This window comes from Dryobates pubescens, chromosome 13, assembly GCF_014839835.1.
Source record: "Dryobates pubescens isolate bDryPub1 chromosome 13, bDryPub1.pri, whole genome shotgun sequence".
NCBI lineage: Eukaryota > Metazoa > Chordata > Aves > Piciformes > Picidae > Dryobates > Dryobates pubescens.
The window spans coordinates 3,300,593-3,318,415 of NC_071624.1; the positions used below are offsets into that span (position 1 = coordinate 3,300,593).

Genomic DNA, 17,823 nt, shown 5'->3' on the forward strand with positions numbered 1-17,823 from the left:
CAGCACCTGCCTTCCATCAGTCACATTGTTCATGTGCTCACTGAAGCAGCATCTGGCACGGAGGAGAAAAGGGATGTAACTAATGCTACATAAAGAACAACCTAACTGCTGAGGTTCTGAGCATGTGGTATAGTTGCCCTGGAATAAATGGACTCATCATGGTCTCAGAGTGTACCCTGGTGCTCTGACATTGCAGAGAGGTCACTGTTTAACAATGTTTGCTTAAGATTTATTTTTTTTTTCAGCAACAATAATAGAGCTTTGTTCCCCCTTCAAAATTAATTTGATCTGTTCTTGGGAGTGAGGATTCTCAGCATCAGCAGTGGCTTTTTTACTTTTTCTAGAAAACTCAAATAGTGCAGGAGTCTGATGGTTTGGGGCCCGGCGATGGAGCCCAAAAGTCATGCCAGGCCATGAGAAATTGGACTTTAAAGTTGTGATGCTTCATGTATTTCAAAAGAAAACCTCTCTAACATAGTGCTAATGTTTTGTGTAAATGTAATTGAAAAATGATTCTGAGAAATTATAAGCTGGTGTGACACAGTACAGAGGCAATAACAGAAACATTATAGAGATCCAGGCTGGGCTTTCATTCTAGTATTTTTGCATTGTATCCAAGAGAACATCATTGCCTTCAATTATTTTCTTACTAAAAAAACTGAGTTCATAGGCAAACTCTTAATGGATGCCATGTGGAACTGGAACCTCATTAGCTCACGGAGGTACCGCCTTCTGCTGCTGCCCAGCCAGGATGCTTTCTACAGAGCTCAACCTCTAGTAGGGTTGAGCTAGAAGCATGGATGCCCCTCTGTCCCATGCTGAAGTGCTTTGGCAGGCAAGGAGGATACATGATGCAGGTATCTTTGTGCTTGTTTTGTTTATTTTGGATCTTACATGCTGTTAAATAACGACAGAGGGCTCGTGTCTTGTTAACTTGCAAGAACTGCTGGTGGCATTAAAGGCATGTGCTCAAGGACTGACTTCCTAGAGCCTGTGTGCTGTCCCCACTGTTGTGAGTGCTGCTTCCCTTCTGCTTGTGGCAGCTCATTGCTCTGGCCCATAAGGCTGTGAGTGAGGCAGCAGGAGGGCACAATTCCAGAGACATAAGGTCTGGAAAGGGTAGCTCTGCACTGCAGGCAGCACCCAGTCCTGCTTGCTCTTGTATTAGATTTCATGTAATTAGTTAAGATGGGCATGCTAATTACAAGCTTGCTGTACCTTAGCATGAAGATTACCATCTCTCTGCAGTAACTGCTGCTGGTCAGGGCAGCTGTAAAATCACCTATTCTTCCCATCCATTTCTCCTTTACACAGGGAGCGGAGAAGCCCTAGTAAATATAGTTGAAACCAAATTAAATGGTAGCCAGGTGATGGAAGAGATTAAACGGGGAAGTATTTACTTTATGCTAAAGAACAGTTTGAGAAGTGCAAAAAAAGAGATGAAAATTACTGGACAGGAAAGGCACAGGGTAAAGCACTGAGCTTTTGAGTCATCACATGTCTTTGACCAAGAACACCACTTCACTTTAGTCTGTGCTTATTAGTGGAAACACATTTCCAGGAAAAACACTTCTCATGCACTTCCCTTCTGTAGTCTCTGGCATGTAACAGTGCCTAGCTCAAGAGGGCAGCTCTGCTCAGGTGTGTAGCTGTGAACAGTGTGACACAATGTTTCCAGAGACGAAATTCCACTTGTGTTGACTGGGGGAAAGCCTGTTTTCTTGACTGCAAACAAATTTTACAACTTCAATTTTAGTTCTGTTGTTGTACCAGGAAGTCCCTTTGAAGCTGTTCATGCTCCAGGGAGCTCTTGTTTTGTGTTATTTGAGACTGATACACAATATAGTCAGATTTTGATCCTCTGTGGCAACAGTGTAGACTCAGGATAAATTCTACTGGGATCCTGGCCCACGGTCCTTCAGTGGAGTAATTCCATTGTGGGTGGAAGCAGCATCTGGTCTTTTATGTTTGTAATGGCATCTGTGTAGTCCTCAAAGGATGAGCAATAGGTGTATGGCTCAAGTTCCTTTCTTTGATGCTTGAAAATGACGTTCCCACCCACAGTTAACAAACAGAAGTGCCCTGGCTTTACAAATGACTGCTGCACCACCATGAGTCTGTGAGGCTCAATGTTATCTGCAGGGATTTCAGTCCACAGGAGACACTGTCAAACTGAATTTTGCAGATTAAGGTGCTTCTGGGGAACTAACTTTAGTGCTGCAGGTGCTTTGACAGTATACTAATGAGGCCATAATTCCAGTACCATTAATCAGACCTCAGGATGTAAAAGGGAATGATTCACAGAGAAACACGCTTCTCAGTCTGTCACTGTGGGAAGGCATTGGCAATGCATGAGTGGGATCTGTGATATTTTTCAGTTCACATGCTTAGGGATTTCCTCTGCAGCTTCAAGAAAGGTTTTGTTTCTTTGCAGGCAGAAGTGACAAGGGTCCCTTGAAAGGAAAGGTGAGGTTTCACAGGTTGAAGTGTGGGTGTGAAGAACATCTGGCTAAGGTTGAAGGATCTTGTTCAGGCTGGCAGGGTGACTTGTCTGCACAGGCTTGTGTTCTGAGACAGAATCTGTTGTTGGATTTTAGAGGACTTTTGTTTCACATCAAGCTTGGGAAAGTCAGTGTTGGTGCTTAAGAAAAGAGCTCTGTTCACATCATTGATGCCAATATTTATCCAGGATCTGTAGCAGAGGTAAGCCTGGCCAGCTGTTCTGGTGGGGTATCTGGCGACCACTGGTGGGCTTGTTAAGTATTATTGAATTATTGCTGTCTACAACTACCTGAAGGGTGATTGTAGCCAGGAGGGGGTTGGTCTCTTCTCCCAGGCAACCAGCACCAGAACAAGAGGACATGGTTTCAAGCTGTACCAGGGGAAGTTTAGGCTCGAGGTGAGGAGAAAGTTCTTCACTGAGAGAGTCATTAGCCATTGGAATGGGCTGCCCAGGGAGGTGGTGGAGTCACCATCCCTGGAGGTGTTCAAGAGGGGATAGGACGTGGCACTTGATGCCATGGTTTAGTTGTGAGGTCTGTGGTGACAGGTTGGACTTGATGAGCTTTGAGGTCTCTTCCAACCTTGATGATTCTGTGAATGCCTGAGATGACTAACCCTATGCCGTGCGTAATTCTCACCCTCACTTCCTCCTCTATTTCTTTCTCCTCTCCTTTTGTTTCTCTTTACTTGGTTAGCTTCCAAGCAAGTAAAGGAGCAGCGGAGGGTGCCACTTTGCACACAGAGGAAGAAGGCAATGTTACAGCCCTGGCTCCTGTAACATCAACACCAAATACCTTGAGCAGCATCTGTTTTCTCAGTGGGACATAAGCTCTGCCTTACTAGTCAGGCCTGTGATCAGTTTGGCCATTGGCTTAATTTAGGGCAGGCAATCTGAATTCCTTGCTGTTTAAAAAGGCAGTAAAAGAGAGGAAATAGGTTCAGTGACTTTTTCTGTTCTCTGGTTTTCATCTAGGTCTGCCCCAGTTCCTACACAAGGTCCTACCAGTGCTGGGTCTGCAGGACCACCTCCTGCTGCCAACATATCAAGCAACAAACGACTGCAGCAGACACAAGCCCGGGTGGATGAGGTAAGTGGCTCCAGGTGATTTGTTGCTCACCAAAAGGATGGTAATGTGCTGGGGTGGTTTGTTGGTGGTGGTTTGGTTTGGTTTGGTTTGGTTTGGTTTGGTTGTGTTTTGTTTTGTTTCATTTTGTGTAAGATGATTTCCTCCCTAGTGATCCAGCACCTCGTGCTCCTCTAAAGGCAGGGCATCTAGGAAATTAGGTTTACCGAAGGATGGTATTTACAAGGAGTCAGACAACACAGGAGGCGTTCTGGGTATGAGCATCCTCGCGCTCGCAACACCTCTGCAGCATAAATGTAGCCGTTGGTGGCAATACGTTAATTCACCCCAGTGAGTCAGGTTGGAAGAAAATGTCAAAGTGGAATCAGCTCTTTCAGTGTGTTCTTGTGTTCCCAAATGTTAGATGCTAATCTCACAGGCTGTTCACAGGGACAGGCTGTCAGTCTCTCATAGATAGATTCAATCCATGACAATTGTACAGCTGAGGCCTGTGTTCATCACCCAGAGCACTACTAATTAATCATCACAATTTCTTCCCAAGGAAAGGCACCCACATGTGATGCCATAGCAAAGCCTTCAACAAATCATCGAGTCCATCATCAGTAAATTTGCTGACGACACCAAGCTGGGGGCAGGAGTTGATCTGCTGGAGGGTAGAGAGGCTCTGCAGAGGGACCTTGACAGGCTGGGCAGATGGACAGAGTCCAACGGCATGAGATTGAACACATCCAAGTGCCGGGTTCTGCACATTGGCCACAGCAACCCCATGCAGAGCTACAGGCTGGGGTCAGAGTGGCTGGAGAGCAGCCAGGCTGAGAGGGACCTGGGGGTGCTGGTCGACGGTAGACTGAACATGAGCCTGCAGTGTGCCCAGGCAGCTAAGAGGGCCAATGGCATCCTGGCCTGCATCAGGAACAGTGTGGCCAGCAGGAGCAGGGAGGTCACTCTGCCCCTGTACACTGCACTGGTTAGGCCGCACCTCGAGTACTGTGTCCAGTTCTGGGCCCCTCAGTTTAGGAAGGAGGTTGACTTGCTGGAACGAGTCCAGAGAAGAGCAACAAAGTTGGTGAGGGGTTTGGAACATAAGCCCTACGAGGAGAGGCTGAGGGAGCTGGGGTTGCTTAGCCTGGAGAGGAGGAGACTCAGGGGTGACCTTATTACTCTCTACAACTACCTGAAGGGAGGTTGTAGACAGACGGATGTTGGTCTCTTCTCCCAGGCAAGCAGTACCAGAACAAGAGGACACAGTCTCAGGCTGCACCAGGGGAGGTTCAGGCTGGATGTTAGAAAAAAGTTCTATACAGAGAGAGTGATTGCCCATTGGAATGGGCTGCCTGGGGAGGTGGTGGAGTCGCCATCACTGGAGGTTTTTAGGAGAAGACTTGACGGGGTGCTTGGTGCCGTGGGTTAGTTGTTTGGGCGGTGTTGGATTGGTTGATGGGTTGGACGCGATGATCTTGAAGGTCTCTTCCAGCCTGGTTTATTCTATGTATTCTATGTATTCTAAATCCCCATTCCTTTTGTTGGATTTGGAGGACCACGTGCCTATTACAGTGTGGATCCTTAGATTCCTGTAGCACATGTATTACCCTGTCACCTTGGCTGTAATGCCAGTGTCCATCTAACTGCTGGGATAATTGGAATAACTGAGCATACCACTGCTTATGGGGGTAGTCCCTGAGAATACCTGCAGTACAACTTTTTATTTAAGCCCATGGAAGCCTGTCTTGTGAAGTATGATGGTGTAATTTTGTAAGGAACTTCCACCCAGTACGAGGGCATTTGAGGCTTATATGGGTGATAGTCAGGATCCATGTTTTTTTCACCTCTCATTTGGGCAGGAAGCTGAGGTTGGCATGCATTTTCAGTGCATGGCACAGGGCAGGCAGAACCTTGTTTAATAGGGAAATCTCAGAATAAGTATAGCCAAGGGAGAAAAACAGTACTGGGATTTCAGCCCTGTGAAGTCACTAGGATGAAACTGGTCTATAGCACCTAAGGACATCTGCCTTCTTAAGCCTTGCTTTGACCTCCCGACTAGTTTTCCTGGTCGTTTTCTTTCATGTCCTGTGGGAAAGTAATCTGTAGGTGGCACCAAACACCACAGCACTGCGCTACACTCCTTTGGCGATTCTGCTTTGCTCTGCACAGCACTTCAGACCCAAACCCAGAACTCGGCAATACAATCAAGACTTTGTGTAAGAGAATAGTGTAGGTCTTAGTAAAATCCCTGACATTTGTAATGATTTGTCAATGATGATACAGTATTTCAGCTATATCCATGTTGGGTTTTCTCCTGTGGTTTCTCTAGGCATCCTAGATCTTATTATTTAAGGCCCAGATGTTTGGTTTAGTATAGAAAAACATTTATTTGACAAAAATGCAGTTTTATCTGGACAAGTATTCACTGCAGTCCGATTAAATTCAGTAAATAGTTGTGAGGGGAAAAAAGGAAGAGAATGAGTAGGAAATGTTATCGTATTTTCTTTCATCATTTTCAAATGTTTTAAAATTAAGACATCCATCCCATGGGTCTGAAGGAACTGGATTATGTAATTGTAAAGCCACTCTCCATAATATTTGAAAAGTCCTGGCAGTCAGGTGAAGTCCCTGGAGACTGGAATAAGGGAAACATGGCACCCATTTTTAAATAGGGTGAAAAAGAGGACCCTGGAAACTACCATCCTGTCAGCCTCACCTCTGTGCCTGGGAAGATCATGGAACAGATCCTCCTAGAAGCTATACTGAAATACAGGGAGGTGATTCAAGACTGCTAGCATGGCTTCACAAGGACAAGCCCTGCCTAACCAACCTAGTGCCTTTCTAAGATGGTGTAACTCCAACAGTGGACAAGGGAAGATCAACAGGTGTCACCTGTCTGGAGTTTTGTGAAGCCTTTGACACAGTCCCCCACAACATCCTTCTCTCTAAACTTGAGAGAGGTGGATTTGATGGGTGGACTGTCCAGTGAATAAGGAATTGGTTGGATGATTGCATACAAACATAGTGGTAAATGGCTTGATGTCCAGATGGAGAGAGGTGACAAGAGGTGTCCCTCAAGGGTCTGTACTGGAACCAGTGCTGTTCAGTATCTTCATTGATGATATAGACAGTGGAATTGAGGGCACCCTCAGCAAGTTTGCAGATGATACCAAGCTGAGTACTGTGGCTGATAAGAATGAAGGACAGGATGCCATCCAGAGGGACCTGGACAGGCTGGAAAAGTGGGCTGAGGAGAACCTAATGAAGTTCAATAAGGCAAAGAGCCAGGTCCTGCACCTAGGTTGGGGCAATCCTCGATATTAATGCAGGCTGCAGGATGAAGAGATTGAGAGCAGCACTGCATAAAAGGACTTGCGGTACTGGTGGATGAGAAGCTGGATATGAGCCAACAACGAACACTCGCAGCCCAGAAGGCCAGTGGCCTCCTGGCCTGCATACGAAGACGTGTGGCCAGCAGGTCAAGAGAGGTGATTCTGCTGCTCTGCTCTGGTAAGACCTTGCTTGGAGTATTGTGGCCTGCTATGAGACCCCCAACACAAGAGGAACATAGACCTGCTGGACCAGGTCGAGAGGAGACCACAAAGGTCAGAGGGCTGGAGCACCTCTGCTGTAAAGACAGGCTGGAAAAGTTGGGGCTGTTCAGCCTCGAGAACAGAAGGCTCTGGGGAGACCTTACAGCTACATTTCAATATCTGAAGGGGACCTAAAGGAAGGCTTGGGAAGGACTGTTTAGAAGGGCTTGTAGTGATAATATGAGGGGCAATGGTTTGAAACTGGAGGAGGGTTGGTCATAAGGAGGAAGTTCTTTATGATGAGAGTGGTAAAACACTAGAACAGGTTACCCAGGGATGTGAAGCCTCATCCCTGGAGACATTCAAGATCAGACTTGATGTGGCCCTGGGCAGCCTGATCTAGTTGGAGGTGTCCCTGCTGACTGCAGGGAGTTAATCAAGATGACCTTTTAGGGTCGCTTCCAGCTTGATGTAACCTCTGAAAATTTTCATTACAATACATTGTACCAAAATGCAGCTACGTGTCAGCTGAGAAATGAAAATAAAAGTACTTTGGTTTTTTTATCTGATGTGAAGTTAAATTCTTTGAAAGTTTTTGGTTGGAAAAGCAAGTAAGAAAATTTGAGTTGACCAAAAGATTTGACTCTGTAAACAAACAAACCCAAGTGAAACAAGACTTTTTGAGTTTTGTAGCAGCATTTAACCCTATGCCAGTCCTTTCAAAGATTCTTTTACTGCTGGTTTCACCTCACTGTATTTAAATATTGTAAGTTTTTTAATAACTCTGAGGTTTTGCATGTAATAGTTAAACCACTGCTGGAGAAAGAGAACACAACATTGCTGAGATTGGTGTGCTATCTAACACTTAACCATAGTGATGAATTCATACAAGATCATTGTTTAGAGTCATTGGCTTGCTAGGAGACTTTTACCTAACTTAATGTATGAAATGTGCATGAAGGGGCTTTACCTATTGTGTACTGGCTGTGCACACTTCTCACAGAAGCTGTGCAGTGAGGTGGCATGTGCTGAGCTCCCTGATACAACTCAGGGCTCAATTTTCTCAGGCAAAATGTTCCCATCCTACGCTTTCAAGCAGGAGTTCAAGTCATGGCTGGGAAGTCATCTTGTTTGAGAAAGATCTGCAGAATAAGTAAGTTCCTTGGTCAGGAAATCCATACACTTCCCTTTACAGAGGGCCTTTATCTAGGTGATTTCTCTAGTTCAAGCAAGTAAGTCATATAAAATTCATATGAAAAATCATGGCTTGGTCTTAGTGATGACTGGACAAATATCAACCAAATTGTATTATTAGAGGTACTGGTCCCCATCAGATTTTTGTGTCTATAGTGATGTAACTAGTTGTAGGTAAAAGACATGAAAAGCTTTAATGAAACTAGTTAAGGTATTCCATAATAGCCCTTAATTTTTTTAACCCTGAAGGGCATCTGAGCACACTTATAGCTATGCTCATCTTGTTCTTGCTGTGTCTGCTCCCATAGGCATGGGTTTTGAGGCACTGACTAGGTAACTGCCTGCACATACCATCCCAGCAGAAGGCTGGTTTCAGTATGACATGTGATATTCCAGAGTGGGAATATAGGGGTGGGTAACCTTCGGCTTTCTGTGTGTGGAATCTAACATAAGGCTGTGTCTTTGCAGGTGGTAGACATCATGAGAATGAACGTGGACAAGGTGCTAGAAAGAGACCAGAAGCTATCAGAGCTTGACAACCGGGCAGATGCATTGCAAGCAGGTGCCTCACAGTTTGAAACCAGTGCAGCCAAACTGAAGAGAAAATACTGGTGGAAAAATTGCAAGGTAAAGAATATAATTTTTTGTTAAGGATCACTTCATGACAGACATTACTTTCACTTGCAATTAATGGGACTTCACTTGCAGGATGGCACCTCTTAGTGGTCTCTTCTTATCAAGAGGAGAAAGAGATGCCTTGCCTGCTGGGCACCAGGATAATAAGTCAAGCAACTTTGATCTTTATCAGAACTTATCTTTAGATAAATTCTGCAGTACATAAAATTTCGCTGTAAATTTTGATGCTTCAAGCACTGCCTGCATATGGGGATGGGAGAGCATACCCTGTTAATTCACGTCAGTTCCCTGTGGGAACCACAAAACCTGAACAGGTGTAGCAAATTCTAGTAGCAGGAGTAAAGATGCTTTTTCCTTATGAGAGATCATCAGTCTCTTGATCCTTCTTTAGAATGGTAAACTATGAAAAACCCCAACTTGGTTCCACAAACCACTGTGAGAAGTGCAGAAATGACTGTTATTTTAAAGAGAGAGAGATAGGGGAGAGCAGAACTTTGAAGACAACAGAGGGAGCTGGTTGATTAAAGTCTCAGCCTTTCACACTAACAAAGATACCTTCACTTCCCTTTGGTTTGTCAGATCTCCCATCAGGATTTGTTTTTTCTGTACCCAGAAACTTCAGCTTGTTTTATTCATATAAGACTTTTGCTTCTTTCTACGTATGCATCACTAACCTCAACACTATGCCAAAAGTTCAGCTTCATTTCCCTTTCTCTTCAGTACCACCTTTTGCTGATGCTCATTCATTTCCAGCCACATAAATTCACATGTTCCTAAAGGAGAATCCCGCTTGTATCTCTCACCAGTCTGTTGCTTGCTTTGTCTCTTCAATCCACAGTGCTATGAAGTGCAAAGCAAGGCAAAATATTCTGGGTAAGCTACATACACAACCACTTTAGCAAAAGTGGATCTAGGTGAGAAATTCTGCCATGCAGTTCCTCTGGGCCTCTTCTAACTGTTGCCCAGTTGCTTTGACTGACAGTGAGGAAGCAGGGCTTTCGGGATCTACAGGCACAGATTTTGAGTTCAGTTCATTCATGCTGACTGCAGTCACCACGATGACCTACACTACACTAGACCTTCAAACCTACTCTCATTCTCTTTTCTTCATTGTCCCTTCCTGCTTTACTCTGACAAAGAAATCCCCCATGTCCTTCCCCTGGCTTCCAAACACCCAAAAGAAGAGGAAAAATTAATCTCCTGCTAGTGAATGGCTGTCTCTGTTCTCCAGGCATATGTAGGGAGGAGTGAAGGCCTTCATTTGACATGTCCCTGTTTATTGTTTTTCAATCTTCCCACCCTCAATAGGGTAATGATGGGAATTAGATTGCAGTATCTCGGGTGGCCTCGTTAGCATTCAGCAAGTCTCATGTGGGAGCCTCTGCCCCACACAACTCAGTTCTGGTATGGTCTGTGCACAGCTGGATGTGATCTATCTGTTCCTGTGGAAACAGACTTCAACTTTCCAAGGAGCTATTTTCAGCTAACGTGCTGGAAACTCCACTAGCAGGCATGGGCTCTGTCATTCAACAGCAAAAGTACACAAAGCCAGCACAAATAGCTGCTGGGCTCTAGATATCACCAGCTGCCTCTTTCCTGGCTATGGAAACACAGTAAAGAAGTGGTACATGGCCATGTGTGAATGCAGCCACTCAAATTGCCTCTGAAGTTGTTCACCTTCAGAATTTTACTTTTCTTTCCTGCTGAGAATGGACAAGGTTGGTCACTGCATCTTAGTCGATTGGGAAGAACTTGCTAGCTTTGACAAGAGGCTATGTCTATTGCAGAAGATCAACTGTTCCTAATACTGACAGTGTATCTGGGGCCTTAACAAGCCTGTTGAAATGTGTCTGCAGTTAAAAGTGCAAGGAATGAGGCATTAAATAAAAGAAAAAAACACCTAAGAGGTTAATGTCTTTCATGTGAAAACCTGACTATTTTTTTCCATCAAAACTTTCTTTTTATAGATGATGATCATCCTCGGTGTAGTATGCGCAGTCATTCTCATTATAATTATAAGTGAGTAATTAATTTTCTCTTTTGTTTATGATCTCAGTAGCTCTGTGACTTACAAGTGCTTATGTATTGGGGGAAAAAAAAAAAAAAACACCAAAATAAAAGGTGGCTCTGAAATCTTTAAACTGTTTAATTTGTCAAATTGCCCTTCTAGTGTCATGCTGCTGTACTGAGAATTACTGCAAACTCTCTGGACAACTATATAGATGGAATTTGTTGGTATTTAATATATTTTACACTTGCATGTTACATAACTTCCCCTAGGATTAAAGATTCTCCCTTTTTCTCTTTCTATACATTTTTATGCAGTCTCAGATATCTTCCTTTCTTTACAATCAGTGCCATGGTCCTGGTGTTTTCTAGTGAGAACAGTAACATTTGAATCATGCCTATGAAAAGAGGGTAAAACCTCCCCAGCAAACAAGCATCTGATGAATTTTTTTAATGAGTGTAGGTGCCTGGTTCCCACCAAACCAGCTACAACTGGAAATGTTGGTGCTTTGGAAAATCCCTTTGCATTCTGAGTACCTAAGTATTGTTAAAAAAATGCCCAAAGTCTCACCGAATCCTTGCCTCCAAAGATTGCCTCATTGCACACATTTGTCACAGGAAAGATAACATATGAATGAATAATAGCTGTCATGCTGTTTGGGAGCCAGGTATCTTGTAATGACAGGAACCAAACATTTCATTTATGTAACCTCTGTTAGCAACAGGCATTATGTGACATAACTGTAACATTGCATTAATCCAGCCAGTAACCTAGAAGAGATTCACCAGGAGCCAGATTATGGATGTGAATTAATTCCCCAGCTCTCAAATTACATGCCTTGTCTGCATGTTTCCATTTCGTTCTGTGGCTTCTGCAAAGGAGGCTTACAGAATCACCTGTAAACATGACTAAAGGGATTGAGATACATGTGGCGGCTTATTAGTTTTATGAATGCTGGCATCAGAGTAACCCAGAATAATTCTAGGGTTTCGTAACACTGATAGGGCAAGAATGGGAAATGGCTAGATATTAATTAACTATATTAACTGGGTACTCAAAGCAAGTGGCTTCAAGGGAAAGCCAGCCCTCTGTTCTGCATTTTGGTGCAGCAACCTGGGCAGCCAGACGTGCAGCCACTGAATGGATTGCTCTGCATATATGTATCAATGAGCACTATGTGTATCTTAACAAGAAAGGGAAAAGCAGATGAGATAGCCTGTAACTTCTCCTTAGAAGTTAAGGCTGAAATGATTAGTAATAATCATAGAATTGTTTTGGTTGGAAAAGACCTCAAAGATCATCAAGTCAATCATCTGATGTTTCCCAGCCTGCTGGATGCCTGTCCTGGTATATTTGGAAACAGACATAGCAGGTGTGATGGTTGGTTTCAGGATATTTAATCAGAAACTTGACTGTCACATCATCAAACTTGTGTCATGGCTCACCATAGTGAGATCTTGCTTAGTGATCTAGTGAGATTTAAACATTTAAATGTGAGATTAAAGCTTAGTGAGATTTAAATGTTTTTAACATCTGGATCTTTTATTATTTTATTATTTTTTTCAGTCTATTTGATGCTTCTGTTAAAGGTTGCAACTTCAGGAAGGACCCCACGTATTTAACTTAATGATGTATTTATTTATAGTAGCGCTCAAGTAGATGTTTAAGTCCTGTTGACAGCAAGTGTTCAAGTGCTGTCACAGGCAAGGACTGTACGGTGTCTTCAGTCACTGATTTGAATCCGATCAACTCATGCTGGGGCGGCTATAGGAGATAAATTGGGTAGGTCCTCACAGTAACAAGCTACCATGGGGTGGTGCAGTGGCCCAAGGCAGGCTCCTGCTATCCTGGTAGTGGGGCTCTGGAAAAGCAGGCTGTCTCCCTGCTGAAGAAAGAGTTAAAACATGTGGGAATGCAGGCATCGCTAGAGCTGGGGATGGTGGCTAACATGACCACCAGTCCTTGCCCCTTCTCTGCTTTGAGCCAAAATCTCTTGGTTTTGCACCCCAGTTCCCCCTCCTTTAATACAGGAGGGTATTCTTATTTCAGGTAGGAAAGTGTACTGTGTGCAAAGCATCTCATGTTTTTTCAGTGAAGATATATTAAAAGTGTTTGCCATTCTGTGACAGCATGTGCTTTGTGAGCTTAAGTACAACAGTAACTCTGCAATAACTGCTGGTTTTTGTCTTCTCCTCCCCCCCTCCCCCTTTTTTCCCCTTTCTGCTTCCTTCCCCAGTTTATTTCTCCACTTGAAAAAGCAAAGAAGGAAGACTTGGCACAACTTTGTTCATATTGACCAATGATATCAGTGTTCCTTTGTTGAACTCCGCTTTTTAATTCCCAATCTCGTGGGATTTTTGCTTGTAATAACCCATATGCATTCAGTGTGGTGTGTTTTGGAATTCTGTTGTTTCCACGAGAAACTGTACCAGCTAAATACTGCCAAGTAGTTCCATACACTGTCTTATCACCGTGTCTTAAAATGTGTACGCACTGACCTTCAGAAACTGTAGTATATGAAAAGCATCCTAAACATCTTGGAATAAGAGAATGCAGTTATGGGGAAGCTCCTGCTTAAAGGGACACTGTCAGGTGGATTGGACCCAAACCTAAGGTTGAAGCAAATATTAGGGCTGGAATTCTCATTCTGAGTGCGTAAAGTTGGATGGAAAAATCCACTGTTAATTGTAACTTTTTGAGGTAGTATCTGCTGCGCCCATGGAAGAGAGTGGTACCCACAATATTTGTGTAAGACATTTAAACTTCAACACCTAGCACAGATATTTTTTTATTCTTAGCTGTAGTATTCAAGTCTACAAACATTGCCTGCAGAAAATAAATAGAACTGGATTAGCATCTTATGTGGATAGAAATTTTTTCCTTATGGGGTACTCTGTACAAACAGAATAGCCTCAATATGAAAACCAGAAAGAAAACTGTACAACTGAAAAAGCATTAGCTAGAACAATCTTTAAAAAGCCAGGTTAAATGCAGGAAGGGTGATGCAAGCATCATGTATGGCCAAGATCCAGACTCTTTCCAAAAAGTCAAGGCACTGTTTGTCATTCTTGAAACTCCAGTCTCCAATATTGATGGCCCTGACTTAAAGCACATGAACAACTTTGGTGATGTTTGTGGCTTCCCAGCACAACTGTAGGAAGCTACCTCTGCACCACTTTGCAGAAATGATCCCCACAGTGAGGATCATTCAAAATCAAGAAGATGATGATGTGGGTAAACAGAGGGAACAGTAGAGAGAGGCTGAGAGAGGGAAGGGTGCCTAGCAAAGCTTTCCTGGAGAAGAGGAAGGCAAAGAAGCACTGATCCAGAGTGTTGGTGTTAACAGGCTTTTAAAGTATTTTATTTGTGTGTGTGTATATAGTTCATAAATTATAGTGTTGTCTTTTTAAAGCGCTCATCCGAGATATTTTCGTGCTTGATTACTTTAAACCAACATCTTATGTAACTAAGAGAAATTATATATTGCTGTTTGAAAGTTCTTGCATGTTATTGTCATAGGGCTTCTCCCAAATGTTGAATTCCTTGTATTTATTTATTTATTTATTTTCCTCTATTTTAAGCACTGAATAACTTAACCACAGTTGACCAAACTTAAAAAGAATTATCAAATGTTAAGCCAGGAAATTCTGAAAGGGTCTTTTAAGGATAATGCCAGCAGAGTTTCCAAGAATGATTAATAGGATTTTAAAACTAAATAAATTTCTTTTGGTTTTGTGTTGTTTGGTTTTGTTTGGGTTTTGTTTGTTTGTTTCTTTCTTTCTTTGTCTCTGCAGTTTAATGAGAGTATGGACATGGTGACAATAGTAGCGTAAAGATTCCCACTCTGGACCATCTCTCTTGACATGGTCTCCAGCTCAGTGTGTTGCAGTGGATATGTATATACAAACTGTGCTTATGTAGAATTTTTCAGAGAGAATAAGCAGTGCATTTCCCCCTCTATATATTCACTACTTTGTACTCACACACAATGTTTCATTTCATGAAGTAGTAAGTGGTGACTTACTATTTTCAAAGTTACTAATGTGCTACTGGAGTCCCTAATATGCCCTGCGGACCTCAGTCCTTCAGCTGAGAGCAGACATAGACAATTCTAAAATCTCCATGGGCCAGACAGAAAATTATAAAGGACTTGACTCTGGGAGGTGCCACAACTGAATGTTGCACATAATTGAGCCTTCACTGGAAAAGGAATAAGCTGTCCAAATTCAGGACCCCTTTTAAACTACTAAGATATCTGGCTGGTATGAAAGAATTATTTCCTAAGAGTGAGACCCTGCTGCTCATATCCCATCCTCACAGGGCTCCTCTACAAGAATGCTGAAAAGACCCATGAGATGAGATCTCACTGGAGGTGGTACAATCACTAAGGTTTTATGTTGATACAGATCCTTCACATACCCAATGCCTTCTCCTATCACCATCTAATCTGACTATGCTGATATGGCTGCAAAAACACATCAATGGGGGAATCCTCTAGTGACAAAGATGCAGTTTCTAAATGACACTGCTATAAGGATGCAAAGTTTTGCATCCTTCCAGCTAACATATCTCAAGCCAGTTAATAATCAAAGTGGGAACTTCAGGGAGAGTTGAGAAGAGACACTGCTGGTTGTGGAATGTGTGCTCATTCTCCATTAAAACAGTAACTGATGGGATGACTGCTAAATGTTGGTGAGAATTTGCAAGGAAAAGTTTAGACAAGAAACTTAGCCTTTAGTGGGTTGTAAAATGCTTGTGTATTAATGAAATATGCTAAATTAATGTTTTACTCCTTTAAAGTTGTTTGCATGTAGAGTGCTTGTGGGTGTTCAATGTTTGCTAGTTGTGCTGTGGTTGATTGCGATAAGTAAGCTAAGGCATGTAACATTTCAAATTCAGCCCAGGAAGCATGAACAACTATGTCCTTCCCTAATGCACAGATCTGATGCTGCTTCTGCAGAGGATGGTAATTTAGGGCCATTCAGGGTCATAGATTGTGCAACATCATCACCTATACATGGACTTGTACAGAGGACAATCTATATAAGCCCAGTTGGAGATCTTATTTGTGTTGAAGCCAGGATTGATTGCCTTCCACTCACTGCCTCTACATTTAAAATGTGCAGTTACAACTGCCTACCTGTAACAGTAAATTTCCCATGAAAAGGTTTACTTATTCTTGTTTAGTCAGCACTGCTTAGATTTTCAATTACTGAGTAGAATTTCAACTACTACTCTTCATCACTAACTGCCGCCTAGGCTTTAACCCTGGGCTGGTAAAAAGGCACAAAAGGGCTTCCTTTCACCTGCCCCCCAGCAATCTCTTAGGGGGACACAAGGATGATTGCTTTCTGACTGCCATTTTGGGGACTGAATTGAAGACTTCTTTGCCAGTAAGCAAGGATTTTCACAGTTCTAGCCAGAGTTAGGCATCGAGGGTTGCATATCCCGTCCTTCCAGGAAGCACTTACTCTTGCTCTGATTTCTGGGCCACAGCTGTACAGCAAATATGCCAGTATGACAGGATACTCATAAGCAGCATAGCTGAAATGGGATGGTTAGGAGCTGGGTCTGTGCTTGTACTACAGCTGCTTTTTGGCTTGCCAAAGAGTGCCCGTCAGCTCCTGATGTTGAAGAAGTGTTACTTGCATCCACAGGCTAGTAAAGTCCTGCTTGGGCATTACAGCTTCTTCCTTGTAATTCAGCTCTCCTCATGGTAACATAAGAGTGGCTTTAAACCTAAACAACTTGGTACATGGAACTTGCAGGAGCAAGCAACGTGGAAGTCCAAACAGGGCACTTGACCTGATTCTCCCCTGACAGCATTACATAACAGCACAGTGACTCCAACATAATCCAATATTATAAGATGGAGGAGGGGAGAATCTGATAAAGATTCTGAACATAACCTAGGGTCTGTAAGACAAGAAGTGATTTAGAAATGTAGACAGTTTGACTTTTATATCTGACACTAATTCTACTGGAACCTGCATGAGGTTAGCCCTGGAACAGTGCAGGCAAATAAACTACTTGGCTGTGTTGTTTTTAAATAGGGATCTGCAATAAGTGACTTAAACACATTGATGGAAGAACAGAGCATTATTAACTGTACAAGGAACTAATTAGAGCTGCCACAATCTGCTGTTTTGTCTGGGTAGCAAGACCTTTTCACATTCTTGTGTTTCTGTGTCTCATTTCTGTCACTGCTCCTCTAACAAGGCTTCACCTATCTTTATGAACAGCTGAGCAGCATCTTGTCAGAATACAATGGATTTTAGCTCTTAAGATCAAGTTCATGACTTGACAGCTGTGTTAGAACATACCTGTAACATGGTGCTTGACATCTGCTTCTCGGAAGTGTAACTACCCTGAGAGACTCAAACTTCAGGATCTTGTAGAAGCTCAGATGTTGCTCAGCTCCTTTTCATGATCTTACAGTTTTTCTCTCTTCCATGAGAGGTTATCCACTCAGTGGGAGAATGCATAATCTATTAGTTTTTTTATAATAGTGCCTTGATCACACATGGTGTTAGACAAAGAAACTAGAGAGCACTTGGGTGTGATCCAGAATTTAGGTCTCAACCCTGCTTCTCCTGCCCTTTAAACAGGTAAGAGAGCTAAAACTGTAGCCATATAAGGCACTGGGCTTGCTCCCAGTGTACACAGTGAGTATTGGAGAAAGGCCTCGAAGAGAACAAAGTCTCTTTGGTCTGGATTCATGCCCTGATTTGAACTTTAGAGCCATAACAGATCATAACCTTTGGGCCTCCTGTGTAGTCAGAAGAGTGAGATGATTTTCCAGACAATTCTCCCTCTCACCTCTTTTTAGGTGATACATTTGAGCATGTGTTTCATGCAACAGAAAGCACAAGCACCATAGAAT

At 43.0% G+C, this 17,823-nt stretch overlaps 1 protein-coding gene across 1 annotated transcript in view; it reads left to right on the forward strand.

Annotated features, from left to right (window-relative positions):
• The window catches only part of VAMP2 (vesicle associated membrane protein 2), a 52,117-nt gene extending 37,616 nt beyond the window's left edge, over nt 1-14,501 (forward strand). The window contains exons 2-5 of the mRNA XM_054166952.1: nt 3,476-3,590; nt 8,765-8,923; nt 10,900-10,951; nt 13,177-14,501. Coding sequence (XP_054022927.1) covers nt 3,476-3,590; nt 8,765-8,923; nt 10,900-10,951; nt 13,177-13,193 — 343 coding nt within the window. The 3' untranslated portion in view covers nt 13,194-14,501. The remainder of the gene's footprint in view (nt 1-3,475; nt 3,591-8,764; nt 8,924-10,899; nt 10,952-13,176) is intronic.
• The last annotated feature ends 3,322 nt before the right edge of the window (nt 14,502-17,823 follow it).